Source organism: Canis lupus, chromosome 16 (assembly GCF_048164855.1).
Source record: "Canis lupus baileyi chromosome 16, mCanLup2.hap1, whole genome shotgun sequence".
NCBI lineage: Eukaryota > Metazoa > Chordata > Mammalia > Carnivora > Canidae > Canis > Canis lupus.
Window position 1 is genome coordinate 26,710,884 of NC_132853.1, and position 27,380 is coordinate 26,738,263.

The 27,380-nt window shown below is 36.9% G+C and overlaps 1 protein-coding gene across 3 annotated transcripts in view; it reads right to left on the reverse strand.

Annotated features, from left to right (window-relative positions):
- Positions 1-510: 510 nt before the first annotated feature.
- RPS6KB1 (ribosomal protein S6 kinase B1) overlaps positions 511-27,380 on the reverse strand; it is a 38,119-nt gene continuing 11,249 nt past the window's right edge. For 2 of the 3 annotated variants that reach the window (XM_072779714.1, XM_072779715.1), the window contains exons 4-15: positions 27,103-27,171; positions 17,949-18,096; positions 15,802-15,859; positions 14,257-14,357; positions 12,167-12,257; positions 11,891-11,981; positions 11,100-11,207; positions 10,748-10,810; positions 10,270-10,347; positions 5,450-5,557; positions 2,376-2,488; positions 511-1,437 (exon numbers count right to left, since the gene is read on the reverse strand). In XM_072779714.1, the coding sequence (XP_072635815.1) occupies positions 1,200-1,437; positions 2,376-2,488; positions 5,450-5,557; positions 10,270-10,347; positions 10,748-10,810; positions 11,100-11,207; positions 11,891-11,981; positions 12,167-12,257; positions 14,257-14,357; positions 15,802-15,859; positions 17,949-18,096; positions 27,103-27,171 (1,266 nt within the window). In that variant the 3' untranslated portion in view covers positions 511-1,199. Of the gene's footprint in view, positions 1,456-2,375; positions 2,489-5,449; positions 5,558-10,269; positions 10,348-10,747; positions 10,811-11,099; positions 11,208-11,890; positions 11,982-12,166; positions 12,258-14,256; positions 14,358-15,801; positions 15,860-17,948; positions 18,097-27,102; positions 27,172-27,380 lie in introns of all 3 variants that reach the window. The other variant, XM_072779716.1, reaches the window with a different exon arrangement.

Here is a 27,380-nt window from a genome sequence, read left to right on the forward strand (position 1 = left end):
GAAGAATACTTTTTTTCCTTTTAAAACTGTTGAGGAAAAAAAAATGTAAGGAAGGTAGACAGCAAAAACAGTTAAAGTAAAACTTAAAATCTTACCAATTTGCTGTAAAGAGATTAGACATAGAGAGTGGAACATGACAACACCCTCTTCCCCTGGATCTCCCTCTCTTCCTCACTTTACTGCCCTCAGTATGCATTTTATCCTGACTCTTTTCCATCCTTCTTCAGCCATAGGCTGAAAACATTTGGCGTCTTGAACCAAATACTGGTATAAGAACAGGTGGCGGTATTTTTCCAGTGCAATGCAGGCCCAGGACAAGGGTGAAATGTAGGACATACAACTTATGCCCATTCCAAAGCTTCCAGTTAAGCTTAGCACATAGCAGTACTGCGAGTAGAAATGATTAAATAGATTTTTTTTTCTAGTATTACAGACAGGTATTGCAGCTGGGTTACTGAAAATAAACCCCAAGTCCACCCCAATCCCTCAAACGAGCAGCCACAGCTGTGGTTAACAATGATTCATTTGCATTTTTATTATTTCACCAAGAGAAGAAACAGAAGTTGTCTGGCTTTCTTCACACCAACCAATAATTTTGCATTTTAAAGTTGGGATGTTTTCCATAATGAGCTGAATCAAAAATCTATTTGAAAAATATATATTTATATAAAAAAAAGATTCAGGTTGTTTGCACGTAAAACATCAATCGTTAAGTTTCTTTTGTCTTTGATTCCATGTTGCTGGAAAAAGTTTGAACAAGCTTGCATGCTAATTTGTCCTTAGTTGCAAGTATTACAGGCAATTTCATACTTTGCCTAATGAAAGGATTACCCTTCTTCGATACAATCAGAACTCAACAGTGATTCAGAAGCAACATCCTACCCTTAATACTGTCAGTTCGAGCCATCAACATGAAAATCCTTGATAAGGTTGAGAAGATGTCGCTAGGAATCAATTAATTGATGTGCCTAAGAGTTCCACAATACTATTTTGCTTTAGTTTTTTTTTTTTTGCACCATTGATTGATTTTTTAAAAATCCATGTTTATTTTTCCTCTATCCAAAGTGTTCAATGTAATGACACTGACTCTTCGAGACTGTCATTTTGAGTCTTCTTGTTTCACCTTACAGGATGCTCACACATCCCTTCCCCACCTTTTTTTTTTTCTTTGCCTTAAATTCATTAAAATCATTGCTCTGTCATAGATTCATACGTAGGTGCTCTGGTCGTTTGGAGATCATGGGAAAAGCTTGTTTTTTGTATGGCCCGGAGTTCGGCTGTCGTATTGGAAGTGGTGCTGAAGCTTCCCCACTCATTGTCACATCCATCTGCTCTACTCCACTTGTTTCCATTGGATATTCCACAGGTGTCTGAGGATTTGCTGTGCTGGCTGAAGCACCTCTTCCCCAGAAATCCCCAGGAGAAAATTTGACCGGGCTTTAAGACAAGGAAGAGCTATCATTCATTTATCTCAAGGATTATCTCACAAGAAATATTTCCCTTATTTTTAAAAGGAGTGGGGTAATGTGACATTTATTTTTATTTAATTTTATTTTTGTGTGAATTTAGTACAAAGGCCATTGCTCCCCTAGACTAACTGCTAGAGTTTCCTAATCGGTCTGTTTACCTCTATTACTGCCTGTGTAAAACCCTCAATGATATATATATTTTTTAAATCATTTTACTCCCCACTTAAAAGAGCTTTCCATTACATTTAAGATGAAATACTTCTCCAAACCTTTCTCTTCCTCACTCACATGTCAGGAACATTGACCACCCTTTCATTTCCAAGACCAAGTTTTTTCCTCCCTTAGGGCTTTTACATGGGCTGTTGCTCTACCTGTAACACCCTTAATACTTCTGATTTTTGTGTAGGTGGCCTTTTCTCTTCGTTCTTAGAATTTACTTCATCAGGGAGGCCTGGTTCTCCGATCACGAACAGAAGCCCCCCTGTTGTTATTTGCTACCACCACACTCTTTATATTTTTCTTCATATAGTAGATTGATACTACTTGTGATTACATATTTCTTATATTTCCTTCTTCAGTTGTTTTGACTCTCTTCTCACTAACTGTAAGCTTCATCAGAACAAGGGCAATTCCTATGCTAATCATGTACCCCCATTATGCAACACAGTCCCTGGTACACAATATAAATGTTGAATGAATGGGTAAGGAAGACATTTGCCAGTGCAGCAATTTTCACAGGAGGGAAAGTATATATAGCATACAATAAGATGGAGATGCTGTGCTTATGTCAACCAAAGAGAATATGACAGATCTTTTATTTATGTAACCTGGCATAAATTTCTTAAGCATACTCTTCTAGGTTAAAAAAAAAAAAAAAAAAAAAAAAGAATAACAAAGTCTGAATACCTGACAGGTGTTCGTGGGCTGCCAATAAATCTTCGAGGTGATCGGATTTTTGGTTCAAAGGAAAATTTTTCTTTCACACTTTCAAGTACAGATGGAGCCACATATGTAAAACCCTGAAAGATAGTAATTGTAGACTACAGAATGGCACTGTGTCATATACATCAAGAAAATGTGGTTTCAGTCTGACACACCAAAACAACAATGCACACCTAAATCACCACTCTTATACTCCCATCTCCTCAATCTCATTTCATACCAGTTAGATTCTTTCCAACCATTTCTTGAGGCACAGACCTCAAGAAGACAGAATTCTACTGAGCCCCATATGCCAGCAAACAATATTCCACACTGTGTTGAAAGGAGTTGAACAAAACAGGAAAATTTAGGCTCTATGTTAAGATATTAAATACCAAGAGGAATGCAAAGAAAATTCTAGTGTTTCTAGCTACATGAACACAAGCAACTAAGATTATCACATCCTAGTTTCTCATCACACCCTAGTAAAAAGAGAATTCTCCAACTTAGCATGTGTGATCTCTCTGGTTTTATACCAATGATTGGATAGATTTGGTATTTTCTTGAATGTATGAGGGAAAACCCTCAGCATTGTGAAAACCCTCAATTGTAATAGGCAAACAGGCAGTTTTGTTAGCTTTAGTTCTTTCTTAGGCCTTGCTATCCAGCTACCAGGTGTCATTTCTCTTGCTGTCAATGTTTTTAAAGATTTTTTTTTTTTAATTCATGAGAGACACACAGAGGCAGAGAGGGAAGCAGGCTACCTGCGGGAAGCTTGATGCAGAACTCGATCCCAGGACCCTGGGATCACACCCTGAGCCGATGGCAAATGCTCAACCACTGAGCCACCCAACTGTCCCTCTTGCTGTCAATGTTTATCCCTTTAACAATCAGTCCTCCACCTAACTTCCCTTCAATTTACTATTATAGTCACCTATGAATAGCCATTATGAGTTATAGCCAAAGCCTCCGGGTGAAGTCCTAAAGAGTGAGGTGCAAATCTGCCATGCATATTCTTTGTGACAGGTATATGTGGACTTTAGAAGCCATTTCCCCACAGTCTAGTGGGCTAAAGCCATAACTACCAAGAGGACCAGGCTGTGCCTTCTTCAGCTTTGAATTTCCTTTAATTCTGTGATAGGAATTTAAATAATTATTGAACTGAAGTTGCTCTGATCACAATCTGCATGTAAGTGGGATGTTACTATTTTTTATTAATTTTTAGGGATCCACTTTACATAAAGAATTCTGTCTATAACCTAACAAATGAATTATTCTTGTGTTTATTATTTGGCCAGTTTAAGTAATTATGAAAAGTTTAACTGGCAATGAAGGCTTAGTTATATAACTTTTGCCACCATGACTCTAGATTTCCTTATAGCAAGGTAAGATATATCTAGACTTTTTTATGGGGGCAAAATTGTCAAACTAGTTGAAACTTTGCAATGCCCAACTGAGGAAAAGACCTCTATGTTATTTTTTTTTAAGATTTTATTTATTTATTCATGAGAGACACAGAGAGAGAGAGAGAGGCAGAGATACAGGCAGAGGGAGAAGCAGGCTCCATGCAAGGAGCCCGATGTGGGACTCGATCCTGGGTCTACAGGATCACACCCAGGGCTGCAGGCCGTGCTAAACCGCTGTGCCACCGGGGCTGCCTGACCTCTATGTTAAATCAAAGCTATAAACTCCACATCAGTAGAAAACAAAATTCTGTATCACAAGAGAAAATAAAGAAAGCTATGCAAGAATTAAAATGAATCATGAATACTTCACTAACAGAACATGAGAGATTTTGCTAAGGAGTATACAATGATTTTGCTTCATGTAGACATAAACTTAACATTCATTCATATTTCATCCCTTATGTAAATTGAAAATATTGTAAAATTATATTTTGCATATGTGCTCTACTCATATCACTATATAATCATACATTTATAAAATTATTATTCAAAATTTCCTCAAAACTATACTGTACTATGGTGATTTAAGACTAATTTTACACAATTTCTCCATTCCATGCTAACTTTAGAACTTACCCTCTGCCCCAAAAGACTACAACACTATTATGTATTATAATGTGAATAGTATAAAAAAAATTGAGAATTAGTGACAAATCTAGTGAACTCAGAAATAAGAGGGGAAAAAAACCCAACTTCCAAATTATTATTTTCTCCATATTCCATTCTCCCTAGAGGTAGTCTAAAAAGAAATGACAAAGGATAATGCCAAGTAACAAAGGAAAAAAATGAGGTTTTTGTTATCAAAGTCTACAATCTCTAAAAAAAAAGATTTAAAAAAATCTAAAAGCTTTGATTTTTTTCTTTTTTTAAGATTTTATTTATTTATTTGACAAAGAGAGGGAAAGCAGGGGGAGTGGCAGGCAGAGGGAAAGGGAGAAGCAGACCCATGGAGCAGGGACCCTAATGTGGGGCTCGAACCCAAGACCCTGGGATCATGACCTGAGTTGAAGGCAGATGACCAACCAATTGAGTCACCCAGGTGCCTCAGCTTTGCTTTTCTATTTGAGGAGACAAGGTACAAATCAATACAGATACTTCCACAATGAAAATAAATCTACTACTGTTTCCTATGAACCAGTCAATATATTTTGATGTCAAATATTCACAATCAACAGGTTAAAAATCCCCTACAAAGTTATACTACATGTACCAAAAATCTGTAGCTATTTCAGGAATAGAATAGTTATAGTGAGCTCTTCTCCTATGGTTATAATAGTGTGACTTCCAATTGAGATACTGAGTCAAACATCATTTTAAGTCAATGGCCTATCTAAAAAAGGAATCATATACTCCAAAGAATTATATAGTCCTACTCTAACTGCTGAAATGGATACTGGATCATGAGAATCAATTTTCTAACTTAGCAATTAGAAAACTTAAAAAACGTTAAATATAACTAAATTAAAAATAGTATCTCAAGTTATCTGTATCAACCGCAAAGCAAGTAAACTGAATTTTCTTATTGAAAAGGGTCCATCATACTTGAATTCATACTTGATTTTCTCATGGCTACATGGAAATTCTTTCACTTACCAAAAAGACCTGGTTGGCACTTTCACTGAGAGTTGAGTCATCTGGGCTGTCAACAGGTGTCTGACGTGTAAACTTTGAATCAAACTGACTCACATCCTCTTCAGATTGCTTTGTGAAAAACAAAATTAGAAAATGATGAATAGTCTATATTATACATATCAACCAAATGCCATTACTTGCATTAGAGAAGGCTCTAGCTAGAACTCTTCACAGGGTTTGACTATAATAAAATCTCAGAATAGTCTTAGCAGGCACAGACTAAAGAATAAATATAGGTGGGAAGTTTCAAAGGTCAAATTACATCTTCAAATTTTAAACATATTAAAGTAGATTTTTATTAGTACACACCATTTAAAAAAAAAATTTTGAATGTCAGTCTTTCCCACTTAAAAAGCTTCAGTGTGCCTAGTCCACTGGCTAAATTTTCTAGTAGAGATAATTTGCTTAGTTGACTACTGCAGGTGTATGATAAACCTGAAAAACTATTGAAGCAGAGTTTCTTTTTTTTTTTTTTTTTTTTAAATTTTTTTATTTTTTTATTTTTTTTTTTTTATTTATTTATGATAGTCACAGAGAGAGAGAGAGGCAGAGACACAGGCAGAGGGAGAAGCAGGCTCCATGCACCGGGAGCCTGACGTGGGATTCGATCCCGGGTCTCCAGGATCGCGCCCTGGGCCAAAGGCAGGCGCCAAACCGCTGCGCCACCCAGGGATCCCTGAAGCAGAGTTTCAACACAAAACACATTTATAAAATGCTCTGAAGTTTCTTCTATTATTTCATCTGACTACAGATTTCTCAAGGAGCAAAAATGGTATTCTACTCTGTATGAGTCTATTTGCTTATGAAAAACATCACCTAAATTTAACCACTACATCTGTTTCTTTAATTCCTTCTCCCTGATACAACATCAGACTTTGTGGTCATGTCAAAAGAGCCAGGGAACCAACATGAAGAAGCACCCAGTATCCAAAGATGATAAAAACAAAGCATCAGCAAAAATTACTGCAATGGATTAAAACACAAATATATTCAAAAGCATAAGTTCATAATTATACTTTTAAAAAAATTACAGAATTCATTGGTCAATTTTGGAAGATGTTAAAGAACTAATTTATTATTTTGAAAACTGGGAAGGAAACAAACATTTATCCTGCCTTTCCTGTATGAACAATCTAAGTTTCTTTTTAGGGAAAAATTCACTAATGAAGAATTAATAATAGTATTAGAATAAGAATTTTGCAAACCCCTAACAATCTTCAAGCTAGGCCAGGGTTTCTCATTCTCAGCGCTACTGATATTTTGGGCTTGGTAACTCTTGTTGTAGGGGCCTATCCTGTGTAACAGAGGATGTATATCAGCATCTCTGGCCTCTACCCACTGCAAACCAGTAGCATCTCCTCCTCAAGTGGTGATAACTTGTCTCCAAACCTTACCAAATTGACCTTAGCTAAGAATCACCAATGTAGGCAATGATCAATGACCACTAACATCACTAAAAAAAAATACAAATACATACATTATGCCTCCTGACCAAAATATATAACATCAAAAGTTTTATCTCAATCAGATTAATTCTCTAAATCTAAATACTACTATCTAAATCAAAATCTAAATACAGGGAACTAATTACACCATATGGTCAATGACACTATGGGGTTTTAAAATCAACAAAATTGGGGCAGCCCAGGTGGCTCAGCAGTTTAGCACCGCCTTCAGGCCAGGGCGTGATCCTGGAGACCTGAGATTAAGTCCTATGTCAGGCTCCCTGCATGGAGCCTGCTTCTCCCTCTGCCTGTGTCTCTGCCTCTCTGTGTGTGTGTGTCTCTCGTGAATAAATAAATAAAATCTTTTTTAAAAATAAAATAAAATCAGCAAAATCAAGATGTTAGGAACCCTACAGGACAGAACCCTCTAGTTTCTTCAGTTAAGTACTCAGGAGAAGAATTGAGAGGGGGTATCTACAGATGGAAAGAGACATAAAAAATACAATAAACAAACTGTATACACCTGGACTGAATCCTTACTGAAACAAACCAACAGGGGGAAAAAGCAAACAAAGTGGGAAAATGTCAGCTTTTTTTTTTTTTTTTAATTTTTTGAAATGTCAGCTTTTTAGTTGTGACAATAGCTAGCAGTTCTATTTTTATTTATTTGTTTGTTTTTAAAGATTTTATTTATTTATTCATGAGATACAGAGAGAGAGAGAGAGAAAGAGAGGCACAGACACAGAGGGAGAAGCAGGCTCCATGCAGGGAGCCTGACATGGGACTCGATCCTGGGACTCTAGGATTGCACCCTGGGCTGAAGGCAGGCGCTGAACTGCTGAGCCACCAGGGCTGCCCTTTTTTTTTTTTTCCAGTTCTGTTTATATTTAAACAAGATGACCTGACAAGCTGGACAGTTGATACATAAGGGTTAATTAGCCTCCTTACAATTATATATATAAAATTTTTTTTTTTTAAGATTTTATTCATTCATGAGAGAGACAGAGAAGCAGAGACACAGGCAGAGGAAGAAGCAGGCTCCATGCAGGAAGCCTAGTGTGGGACTTGATCCCGGGACTCCGGGATTATGCCCTGAGCCAAAGGCAGACACTCAACTGCTGAGCCACCTAGGCGTCCTAATATATGTAAAAATTCTAAAGCAAGTCACCTTGTACTCCAGGACCAAATTATCATTTTCCTCCTCCTCCACCTTCATCCCAAGAAACAGAAAAACAAACTACCACCTCACACCAGTGAGATTGGTGAAAATTAACAAGACAGAAAACAACAAATGTTGGAGAGGATATGGAGAAGGGGGAACCATCGTGCACTGTTGGTGGGAATGTGAACTGGTACAGCCACTCTAGAAAACAGTGTGGAGGTTCCTCAAAGAGTTAAAAACAGAGCTACCCATGATCCAGCAATTGCACTGCTGGGTATTTACCCCAAAGATACAGATGTAATGAAATGCTGGGACACTGCACCCCAATGTTTATAGCAGCAATGTCCACAAGAGCCAAACTGTGGAAGGAGCTATGATGTCCTTCAACAGATGAATGGATAAAGAAGATGTGGTCTATATATACAATGGAATATTACTCAGCCATTAGAAAGGACAAATACCCACCATTTGCTTCAACGTGGATGGAACTGGAGGGTATTATCCTGAGTGAAGTAAGTCAATCAGAGAAGGACAATCATCATATGGTTTCACTCATATGTGGAATATAAGAAATAGTGAAAGGGATTATAAGGGAAAAGAAGGAAACTGAGTGGGAAAAATTAGAGAGGGAGACAAACCATGAGAGTTGACTCAACCCGGGGAAACGAACAAGTGTTGAGGAGGGGGAGGTTGGCAGGGGGTTGGGGTAAGTGAGTGACAGGCACTGAGGGGGGCACTTGATAGGATGAACACTGGGTATTATTTTTTTTTTTTTCAAGCACTGTGTATTATACTATATGCTGGCAAACCAAACTTCAATAAAAAACGAAAATAAAATAAAAGAAAAGCTGTATTTTCTCAAATTCTGAGGTCGAAGAAAGACAAGAACTAACACACCAACTAATTTACTCATAAACATATTGTTATGCTTATTGTTATGGTTTGAGTTGTGTCCCCCTCAACATTCATGTGTTGAAGCTCTAACTCCAAGTACCTTAGAATAAAACCTAATTTGAATGAGGGTCACTGAAGATTTAACAGTTTTTTTTTTTGTTTTTTTTTTTTAATTTATTCATAGAGACACAGAGAGAGAGAGAGGCAGAGGCACAGGCAGAGGGAGAAGCAGGCTCCATGCAGGGAGCCCGATGTGGGACTCAATCCAGGGTCCCCAGGATCAAACCCCGGGCTGCAGGCGGCGCTAAACCGCTGCGCCACCAGGGCTGCCCTCACCGCAGATTTAATTAGTTAAGATGAGGTCATTCTAGAGTAGGGAAGATCCTAATCTAGTATGACTGGTGTCCTGATAAAATGGGAAAATATGGACGCAGATCTGCACAAAAGGAAAATGCAAACATAAAAGCAGAGATCAGGTGATGTGCCACGGAATGCCAAAGATTGGTAGCAAACCTCCAGAAGCTAGGAGAGGCACAGAGTGGAACAGAAGCTATCTCACAATCTTCCTAATGAACTAAGCCTGTCAACACCTTGACCTTGGACATCTAGTCTCCAGAATTATAACGAACTACTGCTGTGTAAGCCACCTAGTTTGTGGTACTTTGTTACAGCAACCCTAGCAAACTAATACACATATATGATGTATTTTGAAGGAAAAAATTCCCAGAAAATCAAATTAAAAATAGGGTTGAATCAGAGGGTAACCAACTTACCTTGGTGAGCATTTTGTTATGTATGTAACTGTTATATCACTATGCTGCTTACCCAAAACTTACATATTATTATATGTCAACTAAACTTCAATTCAAAATCAAAAATAAAATAGGGGCATCTGGCTGGCTCAGTCAGAAGAACATGGGACTCTTGATCTTGGGGTCATGAGATCGAGCCCCATGTAGGATGCAGATTACTTAAATAAATAAAACTTAAAGAATAAAAATAAGAGGAAAAAATTATATCCCACAAAAATACAATAGGGTTGAATTAAGCAAAGTAAAAAAGTTTCAGTTACTTGAAATATTTGTCTAAGGCAACCAACTTAAAAATAGGTAATACAGTCATCAATTGCTGCTGGCAGTAGTCCTTGAAAAGACTGCACAGAATTAAGGATTGTGAAAAGTTTTCTGAATTGTAAATATAATGTTTTTGAATACTCTAAGATTCTCCTATTCTGAGAAAGTACCAGGTCCTTCAAATTATATGCTTTCATGTATACATACCAACAGAGGTTTAAAGGGTGGCTCCACCTTCCGAGCCAGCAGTTCTTCCCAGTTAATATGCCTGAAGAATGGATGAGCCTAGGAAAAAAAGAACAGGAAGAAAAGTCAAGGGGAATTGACTTCACTGGATTGACAAATTAACTGTTTGAAATTACAAATCATAAACTATACTATTTATTTTTTAGATTTTATTTATTTATTTATTTGAGAGAGAAAGAAAGCATTCACTGGAGAAGTGGAGGGAGAGGGAGACAGAATCTCTCAAGGTGACTCCACGCTGAGCATGGAGCCCAACACAGGGCTCAATCTCAAGACGCTGAGATCATGACCTGAGCCAAAACCAAGAGTCAGATGCGTAGCCGATTGAGTCCCCATATGCCCCACAAAATAAGCTATACTTTAAACTACATACAACCGACACAAACACATATAATTAGCATTCTCTTTCCCTCAAACCACCAAAAAGGCCAATCCCTACTTGAACTTCTCCAGCATCTCCAGGACCAGCTCCAAGCCGAGAAGCAGCATTTCTTTTCAGCAGCTTTAGGGAGGAAAAAAAAAAAACAACTGATGAACCTTAGTCAAAGTGATTATTTTTTACTTATAGAATTTGCTCGTCTATTTTGAGAAAATAGGCTTTACTAATTACTACTAAAAACTGGTTGGGAATAAAAAGGAAAGAAAATCTTTAAGCAAACAAACTTGTACTTTACCTGCAAAAACTGTAGGCTTTTTTGTTTAATATATGTGTATGATTTTTTATTCAAAATGTATGCTCAACTCTATTTACTTAAATCCTAGTAGTTGAGGCTTATCATTTCATGCCCTACCTTTTTAAGCAGATCTCTGGCTTCTTGTGTGAGGTAGGGAGGCAAATTGAGTTTACATTTGAGGATTTTGTCAATTGTTTTCTTTCTATTCTCCCCAGTAAACGGAGGCTAGGAGTAGAAGAGAGTGAGAAAAATTAGCATATAAAAAATAAAATTATCCATTTCCTGAATCAGTTATGCACAGAGATCAGAAATGTAGCCTGTGATATGGGCTGACTGCTTAAGATCTATGTAGGGTTTTTTTTTTGTTTTTTTTTTTTTTTTAAGATTTTACTTATTTATTCATGAGAGACACAAAGAGAGACAGGCAGAGACACAGGCAGAGGGAGAAGCAGGCTCCGATGTGGGACTTGATCCCCGGACCCAGGATTACACTCTGAGCCAAAGGCAGACGCTTAACCGCTGAGCCACCCAGGTGTCCCAAAGATCTAGTTTTTAAGCAACAGGACAGAATAGCAACATCTCAGAAGAAACTGGGTTTTCATTATTAACACATTATTAATATGATAATAAATGAGCCACGTTATGCTTTACTTTCTCCTTTTATAAAATAAGGGCAGTATCTATTTTTACCTATTTCACAGGATTGACATGACAGATCATTTAAACAAAAAAGTTTTTAAAAGTATAGGAGCCCATACTGCTACCAATAAAGCATTACTAGTGTTAATTTTTTAAAAATAACTCCATCAGTAACATTTTTAAAAAGCACAGGAAAGGTCTCTTGCCATATGATTTAATAACTACTCAGCACAGACCATAATACATGCAGCTTTTAACTGTGCACCTACTGCTCCAGTCAGCATGTCATACATTAATGCTCCCAAACTCCACCAATCCACAGCACGATTGTGGCCGCTTCTCATCAAGATCTCAGGGGCCCTACAATGAGAAAAATAACATGCCTAAAAAATTCACCATTTGCATATCATCTGAATTAGAAGTTTAAAAACAATATACAGAGCCAAATGGTACTACAGAAAATACAGCACCCTATTACATAAACCAGGTAAATGTTAGCTATTACCCCCCAAAACCACTTATATTTCTTTCAACATGCAGCTCACATGTATTCTATTGTTCCACAAAATGTGTGTGTGACCGTTCCATCATGAATAGATTCTTTGCATAGTCCAAAGTCTGTTAGTTTCACATGACCTACAATGGAAGATCATAGCACAGTTATTCTGAGAATTCTAAGCATGTGCAGTGTTTGAATGTATCATACAATACAATAATCTATCCTTCAATTTTCTGCCTTAAATATTTTTTGAAGATACAAACTAGCAAGGTGCCACCCATAAAATGGGATGCTAACTTTTTAAAGCTACCACAGAGTCATTTTTCAACAATATAATCTATAAAGTAAAGAGAAAATAGAGAAAAAATTAAAACAGCTGCTCCAAGACTCTAGCTTCACATATACTTAGAATCCTCCACCAGGGGCAGCCCGGGTGGCTCGGCAGTTTAGTGCCGCCATCAGCCCAGGGCGCGATCCTGGAGACCTGAGATCGAGTGCCGTATCGGGCTCCCTGCATGGAGCCTGCTTCTCCCTCTGCCTGTGTCTCTGCCTCTCTCTGTCTCTCATGAATAAATAAGTAAAATCTTAAAAAAATAAAAATAAAAAAAAGGAATCCTCCACCTGAGAAAGCAAGCCCTTTCAAGAAAAATTCTTGAAAGTCTTGTTTAAGTACACAAATCCTTGTAAAGATATGGTGCACCTTTTAAAGGTGTGACACTGTACTTCAAATATATAACCTTTCACCACAGTGAACTCTAACTGGGCAGTTTTAAAAATGGTCTCAGAAAGTCACTATAACAAGTTAGCTTATTCTGCCAATACTGCCAGTTCAGAAAAAGAAATCAAATTGCTATGGCGTGGGACCACCATCTCTTATCCAGGAAGTGAAAAACTCACCACCTTACACAAAACAAAGAACAAGTTTAGCCTTACTGAACTGTTATTAGATATCCAGTGGTTCAGCCACCCCAGGGACCCTACTATTCCAAGTTTATTTCAGAGAAAAGAAAAGGCAATGGCCTATTGATACAAATGTAAATGTGTACTTTATTGACAAAAAATATGACCTTTATTTTCACAGAACCACCTGACACAGTCAAGCTAATGGATCAAAGAAGTTAACTAGTCACTTCCCTAGTCTATCCTTTGCCTTAGAGTTCAAAATCAGAATCCAGGTTTGGGGGGATGGGAGCAGAACTGGGAGGGAGAGAGATACATAGATTCCCATGATGTACTTGGTTAAGTATAGCATTTCTCCTAAAAAACAAAAAAACAAAAAAAACAAAAAAAAAACAAAAAAAAAAAAGAAAGCACATTTTGAAATGTATTCATACTAACGTTAGTTGTTCACACTACTTCCTGTCCAAAAATTTAAAACCCTTAAATACATCATGTATCAATTTGCAGACATCAAAGGATCAGCAACTGCTACCAGCACCCGGATAACCTAGTTGGCTGGTTGTTCCTTTGGGGTATGAGTGAATTGTGAAGTCTATCTAGCCCAGATTACTCTTGCATAAATCAAACTATCTATAGTAGCATGAAGATGTAATCCAGATTCAGTCGGCCCTACCTACAGCTATACAGAATATTAGCCTTTCTGATCTTTATGTCTGTTGTTACAAACAGCAAGAATAAACTGATGCCTACTAAACATTTTCTTTCCAAGGCTACATCAAATATTTTGGTTCAATTCTAATCCTTTTTTACAGCATTAATAAAATTTATCATAAAAAGCACTGCTTCTAATACTTATGTACTTTATCATTAAAACTCAATTTATAGGGTTAAGATTTACTTTCCAATTTAAGGAACAAACCAAAATTAAAGTTTGGACTGGCTTTTGGCTCACCAGATATTATGTAAAGATTTCAAAAGAATGACAAGCTATAAAGAGCAAGGATTAAACCGAAAAACACAGCTGAGTGCACGGTTATTCCTAACTCCCTTTAATCTCATCAATCATAAATATCTAAATACCTAAATCTCAGCAAGTATTATGATGCCATAAGTTCTGAAGGAAGAATGTATAATAATAGATACATGACTATGGGGCTTTGAAAATGATCATGACCTGTGTGGGAGGATTTTAAGATGATTATCTACTATAAAATTGTATACAGTATATATCTCCACCTTGGTGATTAAGCATGATATTCTCCGGCTTCAGGTCTCTGTAGATGATCCCCTTTTGATGTAAATGCCCCAAAGCCATGGAGATTTCTGCCAAGTAAAAGCTGGAAACAAAAGTGATTTAATAAAATTAAAAAGAGTAATATACTCAAAGCAGTTTATGTATGGAGCAAAATTCCTTGAAAGAAATAGACATGCACCAAAGACCAAATTAGTGGGGATGGGGGTGGGTATGGGGGAGAGAGATGGCATAAGATGCTGCCAAAAGGCGTGAAGACATTTATGTTTCACTAATTTAGTGAAACTATAAAATGTTTTATTTCACCATCAGAACATACTGGTAATTGCAAAGTCCAGAATATGCCAAACTACCACTGGTTTTTGTTCTGTCTATATAGGAATTAGGCCAATAGTCATTCAGAGCAAAGCAAATTTCTCCCACCCACCCCCAATTTTAAACTCCCACAGGACATAGGAACTTCCTTATTCTCAGAGATCAAGTCTTAGTTTCAAAAGATACCTTATAAATAACCTGACCCTTAGAAGCCCGCTCATCCCTTAATATAGCTGCATATATACAGTTCATGCCCACAGTATCTGCCCTCCCTCTTGCCAGCCAGCCCACAACTATAAACTGTGTGACACTCAAATTTATCTACCTCAAAAGAATAAAGGGCTGAGTCAACCCTGTCTGGATTCGAAAAGCACAAGGTACTGCAATACTGGCTGCATAACAATGTTGCAATCCTGCAGATTACTCCAGGATGGAGAGGGTGTGTCCTAGAGGACTGAGGCAGTTTCACAGCCAGCAGGACCACAAATACAGCCTCCAACAGGGCTCAGAGAGCCTCCTCCAAAAAAGGGCACTTCATCCCTAAGGCTCTTAAATGCAGCTTCTGTGTTAGAAAAGGCCTGAAATTAAACAATGGAATGCAGTTTGGTAATTAAGGTAGAAAAAACATTTAAGTGTTTTCTATTCAATTAATGTGTAGGATAAACTGATTTATTGTTACCCAATACTGTCATCTCACAAAAGGATGTGTATATTTTTAATTTGAAGCAGATGCCATCTTAAGAAATATAAGGGTAGATCCCATCCTGGCCATAGAATCAATCCACAGATGATGTGTGCCGGCTTATCACCTCCCTAAGACTGCACCTTGGGAACTGGAAAGTCTAAAAAAAAAGAGGAGATGATTTCTGATACTTTCCATTGTTCCAGACATAAAGTTTCACCGGAAAACCACACTCACCCACAGCCAAGGCAGGCAGCTTACCAATTCAAGGAAAGAAAGCCCCAGTGAGAATGGTTCTGTTAGGAACTGGCGTTCCTGGTGAAGAGCGTTCCACCCAAGGCCTGGGGGCAAAGGAATGATGTGACCTCCAAAAGCTGCCCCATCCCAAAGAGCTTCTCCCCCTTGAACTCCTGAGTGACTGGCTCCAGAACAATTTATTGAATCATTTAGCTGCCCACAGTGGGGAGAGGGCTTTGCTTTTAATTATACGAATCAATTACCTGAATCCACGCAACCAAAAAATTTCACTTACCAGGCTGTGTCTTCCATAAATATTCCCTCTCTTTCTAACTGCATAAATAATTCTCCTCCTGTAAAGAAAAGGAAAAGACATTAGAAATAAAACAATCTTCATTTCCAATCCATTTCTAATGAGAGGTTTGTGTTTTCCTTTTAACCACAGTTAAAAGATATCAGTCCATTGAAAATAAAAAAAATCTTAAAAACTCTAGGTTTAAAACTAGGTCTTCAGGATTCTATTTTTAGCAGTGTTCCTATTCATATGTGAAATATGTAAGTTTTGGAATTCTAGGTTTTACATCTTTGAACTTCAAAATAGTTATAGATTTCAGACTGGATGTTAAAAAAATAATCTTGGTTAAAATTTCTCTCACATTTTATCCTACACAGAAAAATGTTAGCATATAATTAAACCACCCTTACATTAAAATTAGTGAATGCCCTTATTCCATATTTTCAGATATCTTAATCTAGAGGAACCTAGCAGTGGCTTTGTTAAAAGCATGGCATTATTTTGAATATAAAAATCAATAATATTAATAAGGAATTATATCCCACTGAATAATCTCAGAATCCATGAGTCCACAATGATGTAAATCAATGAAGAGATCAGTAAATTAAGTTTTAAAATGGGAGAGAAGGGAAAGCTCTGTTACAGTAGAATGCCAAATAATAAATGAATGAGGCACAATGGAATAAGAAAAATCACTTGGCAATCATCATAGTTAATTGTTTCAAGCAAGAATCGATGAATGCTAAAACTGTATGTGAAAGCTTGATGAGAGACAAGATATTTAAATAATCCCAAAGTATCTCAAGATACTTATTCATTACAAAGGAAAACTTCACCAGGGGAAAAAACTGGCAGACACCACCTTATAAATGTGATCAAAGTGAACATCAACAGTAATGGGATAAAGATATAAACATCATGTATCTCTTGATCCAACAGAGAAGGACACAATGTCACTTCGATGGTCCTCCCCAAATGCATAACCTAAATCTAATCCTGAGGAAACATCAGATAAGCCCAACTGATGCATTCTACAAAATAACTGGCCATACTCTTCGAAAATGTCAAGGTTATAAAAGACAAAGAAAGACTGAGGAATTGTTCCAGATTAAAGGAAACTGAGAGATATTACTTTATCAATGTTAATTTCCTGTTTTTGATAATTTTAGTAGAATTAAGATACTATCATTGATTTTAGACAACATACACTGAAGTATTTAGGGGTAAGGGGAAATCATGTCTGCAACACTCTCTTAAGTAATCCAGGATAAAAAAGAAGTATGTATATACATATACGTGTATATATATACATACACATATACATGTATACACATACATAGAGAGGGAGAGAAAAGAAGGATGAAGCAAAACAACTGTGGTAAAATGATAACACTTGGGGAATCTAGATGAAGGGTATGTGGGAAGTCTTTGTACTATTTCTATAACTTTTCTGTGTAAATCTGAAATTATTCAAAATAAAGTTACCCAAAAAATGGCAACAGTCAGAAAACAGTTGCTAAATTCTACAGCTTTCTGTTCCATGTTACAGGCCATTGTGAAACCTATTTTTCAGAAAACTCAAACATGTTGGCTGGAAATAGATACCTGTGGTCTAGAAATGTTAAGAAGCAACAAGTTTCAAGGAGGTAGTAAGCCCTGGAAATTGTGGATGTCTTCCTATGTAAACTGCTTGGTCTATCAAAAAGGTTACATTCAACCAAAAAATTACTCTGTTTAGAGATGCAATTCTAAAAATACTCATTATCTTAAATACTCTAAGTTTTTCATTTGAGTTTAGAAAGAAATGCTTTGGTGATTCATTTAAATTATAGTATCTTACCCGAGTACAGTCAACATGATGGCTATGTATCAATTAGGTGTTTCTTATTTTAAGTAACTGATTACAAGGGAATTAGGATTAAAGTAAAAGTTTACAGATGGGGGAAAAATTTAACCTTTAAAGTTTCCTTCATATTTGTCTGCAAAAAGAAACATATGGTCATATCTGAATTCCTTATGTCATATATTTATCAATTTTAAGAACTATTTAATCACATTGGGGAAAAAGCATTTTTCCATTGGAAAATATTGTTTGACCCAGTTTCTGGAGCAAATGCAAATAATTACACCAAACTGAGTGTACTGACCGCTGAGATACTCAAGGATGAGGTAGAGTTTTCCACCGGTCTGAAAGGCATAAATTAAATCCACAATGAAGGGATGCTTTACTTCCTCCAGAATATTCCGTTCTGCTTTTGTATGAGCTGTATCTTTAGCATTTCTTACTATCATTGCCTAAAGGAAAAGAGATGATCTATAAGAACAAAACAGTAGACATTTTTATTCTATAGTAACTGGAAAATCTATTTTGTGCTTCCCTTGCCAATATTAAACTACTAATCATAGTTTCCACTAGAGACTGAGATAGGAGTAATGGAAGACATTCACTTCTCATATATATATCTGCACTCTTTGGATTTTTTGCAGGGATCATGTAAATGACAACCTAAAGATAGATACCTTTTTAAAAAATGTAAACAGATGAAGTTTATTCATATATTCACAACTGTTCAATGTCTACTATGCTACAGGCTCTGTAATAAGAAGGAAGAACTAACAGAAGTCTCCAGCCTACAGGAGTATTAAGTCTCAGGGAAAAGAGAGAAGTCAATGTAGGTAAAGCACAAGGTGCTATAGGATAACACAGGAACTGCATCTGACCTGGCAAGAAGTGTTCCTGGAGGTGGCAATACCTAAGCTGTATTATGAAAAATTATTAAAATGAAATGTAGAGGGTAAAAAAAAAAAAGCATTTCCAGTGCTTGACAGGACATGTATAGGGAATCTATAAGTAGTTCAGTATGGTTGGAAGTGGCTAGAGATTAGGCTGGAGATGTAGGTGGAGACCAGGGAATGGTAGGCCTAGGTATCTAGGCAAAAGCATCTGAATCTTATCTTAGAGGCAGAAGAAAAATGTTGAGGTTCCAGAAATGAATAATCCTTGGCTTGAAGACAGACAGTTTTAGTAGCAGTGTGGAGTTTTAGGGAAGAGATGAGACTAGTTAGGAAGCCGGTACAGTAAACTAAGTAAAGTGAGATCTCTAACTAAGGAAATGAAGCTGGGGGGTACCTGGTGGCTCAGTCGACTCGTCAAACATCTGACTCTTGATTTCAAGTCAGGTCATGATCTCAGGGTTGTGAGACTGAGCCCTCCACTGGGCTCCACACTGGGCATGGAGCCTGCTTAAGATTCTCTCTCTCCCTCTCCCACTGTGCCTCCCTACCCCCACTCTCTAAAGAAAAAAAAAAAAAGGAAAAGAAAAATGAAGGTGGGGAAAAAAAAAGGAAAGATAAAGATGTGTCATCAGCACTTGCTGATGAGGTTGAGAAGAAATGATGATACCGTGGTTTCTTTGTAAGTAATAGGATAATGGTTAGTTATCATTCAATAACAGACAATGGAAGTTAAGAAAATCTTTTGGGAAAATGATGTATTGTTTTGGACATGGTAAGTCTAAATTCTAGGACTAAGTTCTGGCATATCTCCAGTAACATGAAAAAGCATACACACAAGATTATTAGTTGCAATATTATTTGTAAAAGTAAAACGTTAGAAACAACCTTAATGCCCATGCATAAAACTTTTGCTGAAAACCTATGGACTACCTAATGTGCAAAAAAAGCTATAAAAAGAATGGTAAATGTCTCTAAAGCAAGGTACAAAACAGCACATATGTATATGGCATATCAGTATCACAGTAAACTATCTTTTGTGTAAAAAAGGGGGAATATGTATCTGTAACTCCTCATATCTTCAATAATTAATGCAACTGAGATAAACCAAAAGCTAATGACAGTGGAAAGATAAGAAAAGTAATGGGACTAGACTTCTGAGTACACCTAAGTAAAATCTCAATGATTTTAGCATTCATTTTTCTCTCTTACCTAAATCAAAAATTATTTTGGTTACAAAAGGGAGGTTTTTGAATTCTGAACCACATTAATGTTTTATACATTCCAAAATTAAAATTAAGTCAACAAGGATGGGGAAGAAATAAAACTGAATACAACAGAAATACATAAATGTAATTGAGTATTACCCTGATAATTTTACTACAGGAGAAAAAAGACATTTAAATAACTTTAAACTGCACATTCTTACTGACATATATTTAAGCATAACAAAAATAACTGCACATTCTTACTGACATATATTTAAGCATAACAAAAATTGCAAAGAAACTGCACACTTAGTAGGTTTGTACTTGCTAGTATTATTAATATTGCAATTCTCAAGCTATTATGCATATATTGTACAACTGAGCAAAGGAGTCAATTTATCGATGTTGCTACCAGGTTTCTCACTGTGGAAAACCAGAGATGTAAACATGGACTGAGAGAAGAAAAGCCATATGGAACTAGACTGGAATTAGGGATATCAATATGAAGCCATAGTTAAAACAAAACAGGGACGCCTGGGTGGCTCGGCGGCTGAGTGTCTTTTGGCTCAGGGCGTGATCCCGGGGTCCCGGGATTGGGTCCCACGTCAGGCTCCCCGCATGGAGCCTGCTTCTCCCTCTGCCTGTGTCTCTGCCTTTCTCTGTGTCTCTAAGGAATAAATAAATAAAATTAAAAAAAAAACACAAAAAAACCTCCTAGCTCTACCCACTGAAAGAGCCATAAACAATGGCACTTTAGTAGTAGGAAGCATAGCTGGCACCCAGATCTTGGTTTCTCCACCAAAAGAAACCAGGGTTCCCTAGAGAAAAAAAAGATGGTTCTAAGCCAGGGTCTGGTAAAGTGCAAGGTAAATTTGGAGCACTCTATTATACCAAGAAGTACTCAAAAACCACCAAGGACACGTCAAAAGGACATAGAAGACATCTTAATAGAGCTCACTCTAGCAAAATTTGGGATAATGTGAGAACAAAAATGAATAATGAAAGAAATAGATACTATTCTGAAAAAAAAAAAAAGTTCATACTGACTCTTAAAAAATTAAATTTAGGAACACCTGGGTGGCTCAGTGGTTGAGCATCTGCCTTCAGCTCAAGGCATGATCCTGGGGTTCAGGATTGAGTCTCACATCTCCCTGCTTCTCCCTCTACCTGTGTCTCTGCCTCTCTCTGTGTGTGTCTCTCATGAATAAATAAATAAAATATTTAAAAAAAATGTAACTGTCATGAAAGACAAAAAAAAAAGCACTGTTTATCAATGTTAAGTTTCCCAAATGCGATCATCACACTGTGGTTATATATGAAAATGCCCTTACTCTTAAGAGATACAAACTAAAGAAAATAAGGGTAAGATACTGTATCTACAATTAACTTTCGAATTGTATGGCAAAAGAATAAAAATTTTGAATATGCATAAATATACATATACACGGAAGGGATGGAGAAAGTGAGGGGCAAAGAAAATATGGCAAACTTAACTGGTGTTCACTATAGTATTTTTGCAACTCTTTGGAAAGTTTGAAAATTTTCCAAGATTATTTTTTAACTGCTCAGGAGGTCTGGATTTTTTACAAGTAATTTTGAGAAAGTGTGTGAAGCAAGAAACTAAGAGATAAGAAAAATTAGTAAAGCAGAATCATAGAAGTCAAGAAAACAGAATTTCAAAATGGTATGGTCAATAGCTTCAATGTAACAGAGAGGTAAACTAAGAATGATGAATTAAGTAAAGACCATTGGATTCAGCCATTAGGAGACTCGTGGTGACATAGGGGACAAGAGTTTCATTGAAATAATAGAGTCACTGAGTCAAAATATAGTGACTGAAAAATAATAAAATATGATTTCTCAAGAAATTCAGCTATGAAAGGCAGAAAGGGTGGAAGCTATTTGTGTGAAGGATCTGTTCTGCTAAATATGGCAAAGACATGAATATATTTAAACAAAGAAAGAAGTCAGGATAGAGAATGGAAAAAAGAGAAAGTAGTGACAAAGACCTCTAACAGGCAGAAAGGGATGGATGGGATCCAAAACCTAAAGAGAGGGCTTAACCTTGGAAAGGAGAAGGAATACACCTCACTAACACTGGAGAGAAGGAAGTAGACAGGTGAAAATGCAGATCAGTAAGGTATTAGGAGTAGGGATTAGAACAGAAAGTGGAAGGTAATCATATATAACAGCCTGAAGTGGAAGGTAATCACACATAACAGCCCCTAATAGGAAAAGAGGCAGTCTACTAAAAGAGGTAAGAGGGACTGCTAGCAAAGTTATAGAGAAGGAAGAAGTTGTCTAAAGACATGTAGAAAAATAGCTGGTAAATACTGAGTCAGGGAGTATGAATTTGTCCTAGCAGCAACCTATATGTTTATGATTTCTGCCAGCAATGTTCAGTAGTTAAGATACATAAATAAAGGAGCATTAACAATTAAACTATTAAGAGTAAGACTTTCCTAAAAAGGTCAATGGCAGGGGCAGCCCGGGTGGCTCAGCGGTTTGGTGCCACCTTCAGTCCAGGGCCTGATCCTGGAGACCCCGGGGTGGAGTCCCACATCGGGCTCCCTGCATAGAGCCTGCTTCTCCCTCTCTTTCTCTCTCTCTGTGTCTCTCATGAATAAATAAATAAAATCTTTTTTTTTTTTTTTTTTAAAAAAGGTCAATGGCAGATCATGCTGATTAGGCTGGATTGAGAATAAAGTGAAATAAGAAGGAGGTTAAGAACTTTAGAAGAAAAAAAAAAGTCAAAGAACTAAGAGGCTGAGAGCCAAAGACCAAGCATTGTGGGAATAAAGTGAGAACGTTATTGTTCTATTATAGTCCAATACTTCAGAGGTGGAGAATACAGCTATAGGGGCTGGAAAAGTAGAATGGAAGTGAAAGCTGATGGAGTTGAGAGTAAGGAATTAGAAAGCTAAGCTACTGATTACTTATTTAATATAAGGACAGTGAAGACATTCAAGATGACAAGGCTTAGAAGTGAGGGAAAAAAATCATAAAGGGTAAGGGAAGTTTCAAACTTAAAATAGGATTTTGACCACAAGATAGAAGAGAAATTGTAAGAATAAGCTTAATAGTTCTTCCCTTGAATTATATGGTAAGCAGAGTGAAAGGGAGAGACCACATTTGCCTTAAATGCTAAATCCTAGTATCTAGCATAATGCGTGGCACAGTGCCAGTTCTCAATTGATTTAATAAAAGGAGGAATGGAAGAAGTATGACCCACAAACCTTTAGCCAAAGGGTCTAAAATTTCAGTGTGGACTGAACTAATGACATGGGCAATAGTATTTTGCTCCCAGGTTACATTTTGGTTGCAAGTGGTAGGAAAGAGAAATAGTCTTTTCCTCAACATTCCACCCTGAGAAAATACCCAAATAGTACTATTCCTGTAAAAAATTCCAGGAGAACTGATAAATTCAGACAGCCTGTCCAAATGGAAACACCTCATTTAAGATAAGGAGACACATGGTTCTACTCTGATTTCATCTTCAAGGCTGGAAACAGATAATGTTCTTACCACACACCGAGTTCAGAAGGGGTAGCATGCTCTGCTTCTAGGATAATAAAACCAGAATAAAGAAACCCAAAGGCAGCATACAGCATCTTATCTAATTAGGAATTAAAATTCTGGACTTAACCCTATCAACTTCTTCACTTTCATTATTTACACTGTGAGCTTGTCTTGAGGGACAGTAAGGAAAACATGAGACAATATCCGATTCTCTAGCCAGGCTTGGGGAAAGAAAAACCCTGAAAGTGGGAGGGAGTGGTACCTAAGCAAAAAGAGAGGCAAGTTAGGTCTTGGATGTCTGGCCCAAAAAGGATGACTGACATGTAGCAGTAATTAAGTCTATGGATTTCCCAATACACTGTGCCCAACCACCATCAGTGGAAATATTACACCTTATTCTTTTCATTGAAGATACACATGCCAGGAACACACTTCACTCAAGACAGGATTATGACTAATAATGGTCAGCCCTGATTATAAAATATATCAAAAGGAATAAATTAACCTAAGAATCTTAACCAGAACTTCAACATTTCTAAAACAAGCATTATTATACTGTCTTCAATCCTAAATCTAACATGTTTTACAGATCAAAACATCATTCATTAATCTCAAAGGATTCCAATGGAAAAGCCAGACAGCAGATTAATACTGCCTTATTGATAAAAGTGATGTTCAGAATATCTGAACCACTTCTCTTAAGACAATCACCAGGGGTGATCCTGGCTGGCTCTGTCAGAACAGCAGCAACTCGATCTCAGGGTCATGAGTTTGAGCCCCACACTGGGTGTAGAGATTATTTAAATAAATAAACTTTGAAAAAAAGACAATCACCAATAAAGTTGTGGTCATATTTGTTCCTCAGCTTTTAAACTAGTAAGTCATGTATATTGCTTAAGTAAAAATCAGGAGGATAAAGATCAAAGTATTACAAACCCTGTAATTTTTGTTAAAAGTCATTTTGATTGTCTTTTTTTTTTTTAAGATTTTATTCATTTATTCATGAGAGACACAGAGAGAGAGAGAGACAGGCAGAGATATAGGCAAAGGGAGGAGCAGGCTCCTTGCAGAAGTCTGATGTGGGACTCAATCCCTGGACCCTGGGGATCACATCCTGAGGCAAAGGCAGATGCTCAACCACTGAGCCACCCAGGCATCCCTTGATTGTCTTTTAATATAGTTTTCTACTAAGACTTGTTTTAAGACAGCGTGATTTTTTCAGAAATCAGTCCCAAACAAAAAGAACAAGAAACCAAATACACATGATGCATTTTCAATCAAACTAGGAAACCCAACAAACTCCATTACCTCAAAAGGTGAAGAAAACAGAGCAGGAAAATGCAATGGTATGTGACTCAGGGGAGTAGTGCATGATCAAACCTAAATGCCCGTACAGAGAACTCAAAAGAAGTTGATTATCACCTATAGAACCCAGCAGGTTCAAAACTAAAGGCAAAAATAAAAAGCAAAAAGGGGGGGAAAAATGAGTCATTAGAGACTGCAAAGGACTAAAAACAAGTAGATGACTACTGCTTGGAAAGGTGTACTCTCCAGAAAAAAAAAAAAAAAAAGAGTGAAGGATCAGATACAGAGTGAAGTGCTAAAGGAAAGACTTGACTTCAGTGTAAGTCTGCATGTTGAAAAATTAAGATCTCCATCTCTTCTCTTCCATCCAGCTCCAGAATGCTTTTTCTAGGCAAAAGAATATTTCTCAGCACTAACTGACCTACAGACAATGATATTTGGACGTTCTCAGTCAATTGGCAGCTCACCACGTAACTGTCCTACACAAAAGGAACTTCTGATCAGCTTTTCAGAATTCTACTCTTAAATACGAACAATCAGTGAAGGACACCAGGCAGCTAAACAAGGCCTTTGGCATGGAAGAAAAAGACTAAACCAAACTCAAAGAAAAAGAGATACAATGCATATGGCAAAAGAACATTTCAAAGAATAATCATCAATACCCTCAGAAAAATAAGAAAAGATTATGTACTCATAAAATAGGTTGCTATAAAAAGAAAATATGACAAAGCTCTGGGGAACCACAAATATAATGTTACAAAAATCAGTAAAAGGATTAGAAAATAAATTTCTAGAAAAATCTCAAAGTAAACAAAAAGACAAAGAAATGAACCAATAGAAAGGATAAGAAAAATAGTTATCAGTCAGTCCAGGAGGTCCAACATCCAACTGACTATAAATCCAAAAAGAGAAAACAGTAGAGGAAGAAATATCAAAGACCATATAAGGAAACCTCCTAGAGCTGAAGGACTGAAACTTTTAAGATAGAAAGAGTAAAAAAATAATAAAGATCAAAGCAAGATAAATATAACACTGTAAGAAATTTAGAACAACAGAAATCAAAAGAAAATTGTAGATATCTTTAAAGAAAAACAGATCTCTAAAGAACACCTGGGTGGCTCAGTCAGTTAAGCATCTGCCTTCCAATCAGATCACAATCCCGGCATTCTGGGCTTAAGCCCCACGTTGGACTCCCTCCTCAGGCAGGGAGTCCTTCTCCCTCTCCCTTTCCCTCTCCCCCTCCACCTCCCCACTGCTCATGCTCTCACTCATTCTCTCTCTCTCAAATGAATAAATTTAAAATAAAGCCTTAAAAAAAAAAAAAAAAGATGGGAATCAGTAGTATGGCAAGGGACTCCTTAATAGAAACACTCAATGCAAGGTGAAAATAAAGCCAAATCCTGGGTGAAAATGATTTTCAACTTCAATACCACAGCCAAACAATTAAACAAGCATAAGAGTATAATAGAATTCTATTCTACTCTATTCTATTCTAGAATATAATTTCAAATATGCAATGCTTCCCCAAAAATTTACCTTCATGCACCCTTTCTCAGAAGCCATTGATAGATGGTTATCAACAGAGGGAACAAGGGCATAAACTAAGAAAAAGGAAGATACGGGATCCAGGAAACAAAGAATCCAACACTGATGGAGCCAAGGGCAGCTATGCCTAGAGACCTACCAATAAAGACAGGAACAGGGAACAGAAGGTTCTGATGGGATATCTACAGGAAAATAAATGGAACTGACAGGCTACCTGATAAGTGGGACCATAGAACACTGGTCTAAACAGTTGTTGGAAGGTATGATAAGACAAATAGTAGACTCAAAGAAAACAAAGTAAAATGAGAGGATGGAGAGAAGGGAGGAAGAAGTAAAACAGAGTAGAGTGGAAATCAATACATAATTCTAAAACTGCTGGATTAAGTGACAGAACATGCTTATTACTTAGAAATATGAAGATCAGAACGAAGAGCTAAAAAAGTTCCCTCAGAGGAGAATTAAAAGAGCTTTCCTTCCCATGCTCACCAAGGAAAAATAAAACGGGAATACCAAAAATGAAACAGTTCATAATCTAAGAGGACTTGAAATATTATGTTAAAAATACATTTTCTGGACTGAGAATTTTGGGCCAAAATATGGCTTTTATAGCAATTAACAATAAAGTTGAGGAGGGGGATCCCTGGGTGGCGCAGCGGTTTGGCGCCTGCCTTTGGCCCAGGGCGCGATCCTGGAGACCTGGGATCGAGTCCCACGTCGAGTTCCCGGTGCATGGAGCCTGCTTCTCTCTCTGCCTGTGTCTCTGCCTCTCTCTCTCTCTCTGTGTGTGACTATCATAAATAAATAAAGAAAAAAATATTAAAAAAAAAAAAAAAAAAAAAAAAAGGTTGAGGAGGGGCACCTGGCCAGCAGAGTCAGTGGAACATGAAATTCCTGACCTCAGGGTCTTGAAGTTCAATGCTGGGCATGGAGCCTACTTTAAAAAAAAAAAAAAAAAAAAAAAAAAAAGAACAAAGAGGAGGGAGGGAATTACCTTTTTAAGCACCTTCATGGCAAATATTTTCCCAGTATTTGCTCCTGTTACTTTTCGTACTTGAAAAACCTGGATAAAAAGAAATAAAAGTGTTTGTGTGTTATTAAAAGCTAAACTATGCTAGTTACACTCCCTTAATTCCTGTTTATAGGAATGATACAATAGTTTATATTCTTAAAGAAACTAGTAATACAAAGGCTGTGAAAAAATGATGAACTAAAAGAGCAGATTATATTAAAGACTTAGTAATGAAATCTGCTAAACATGGGACTGTCCAA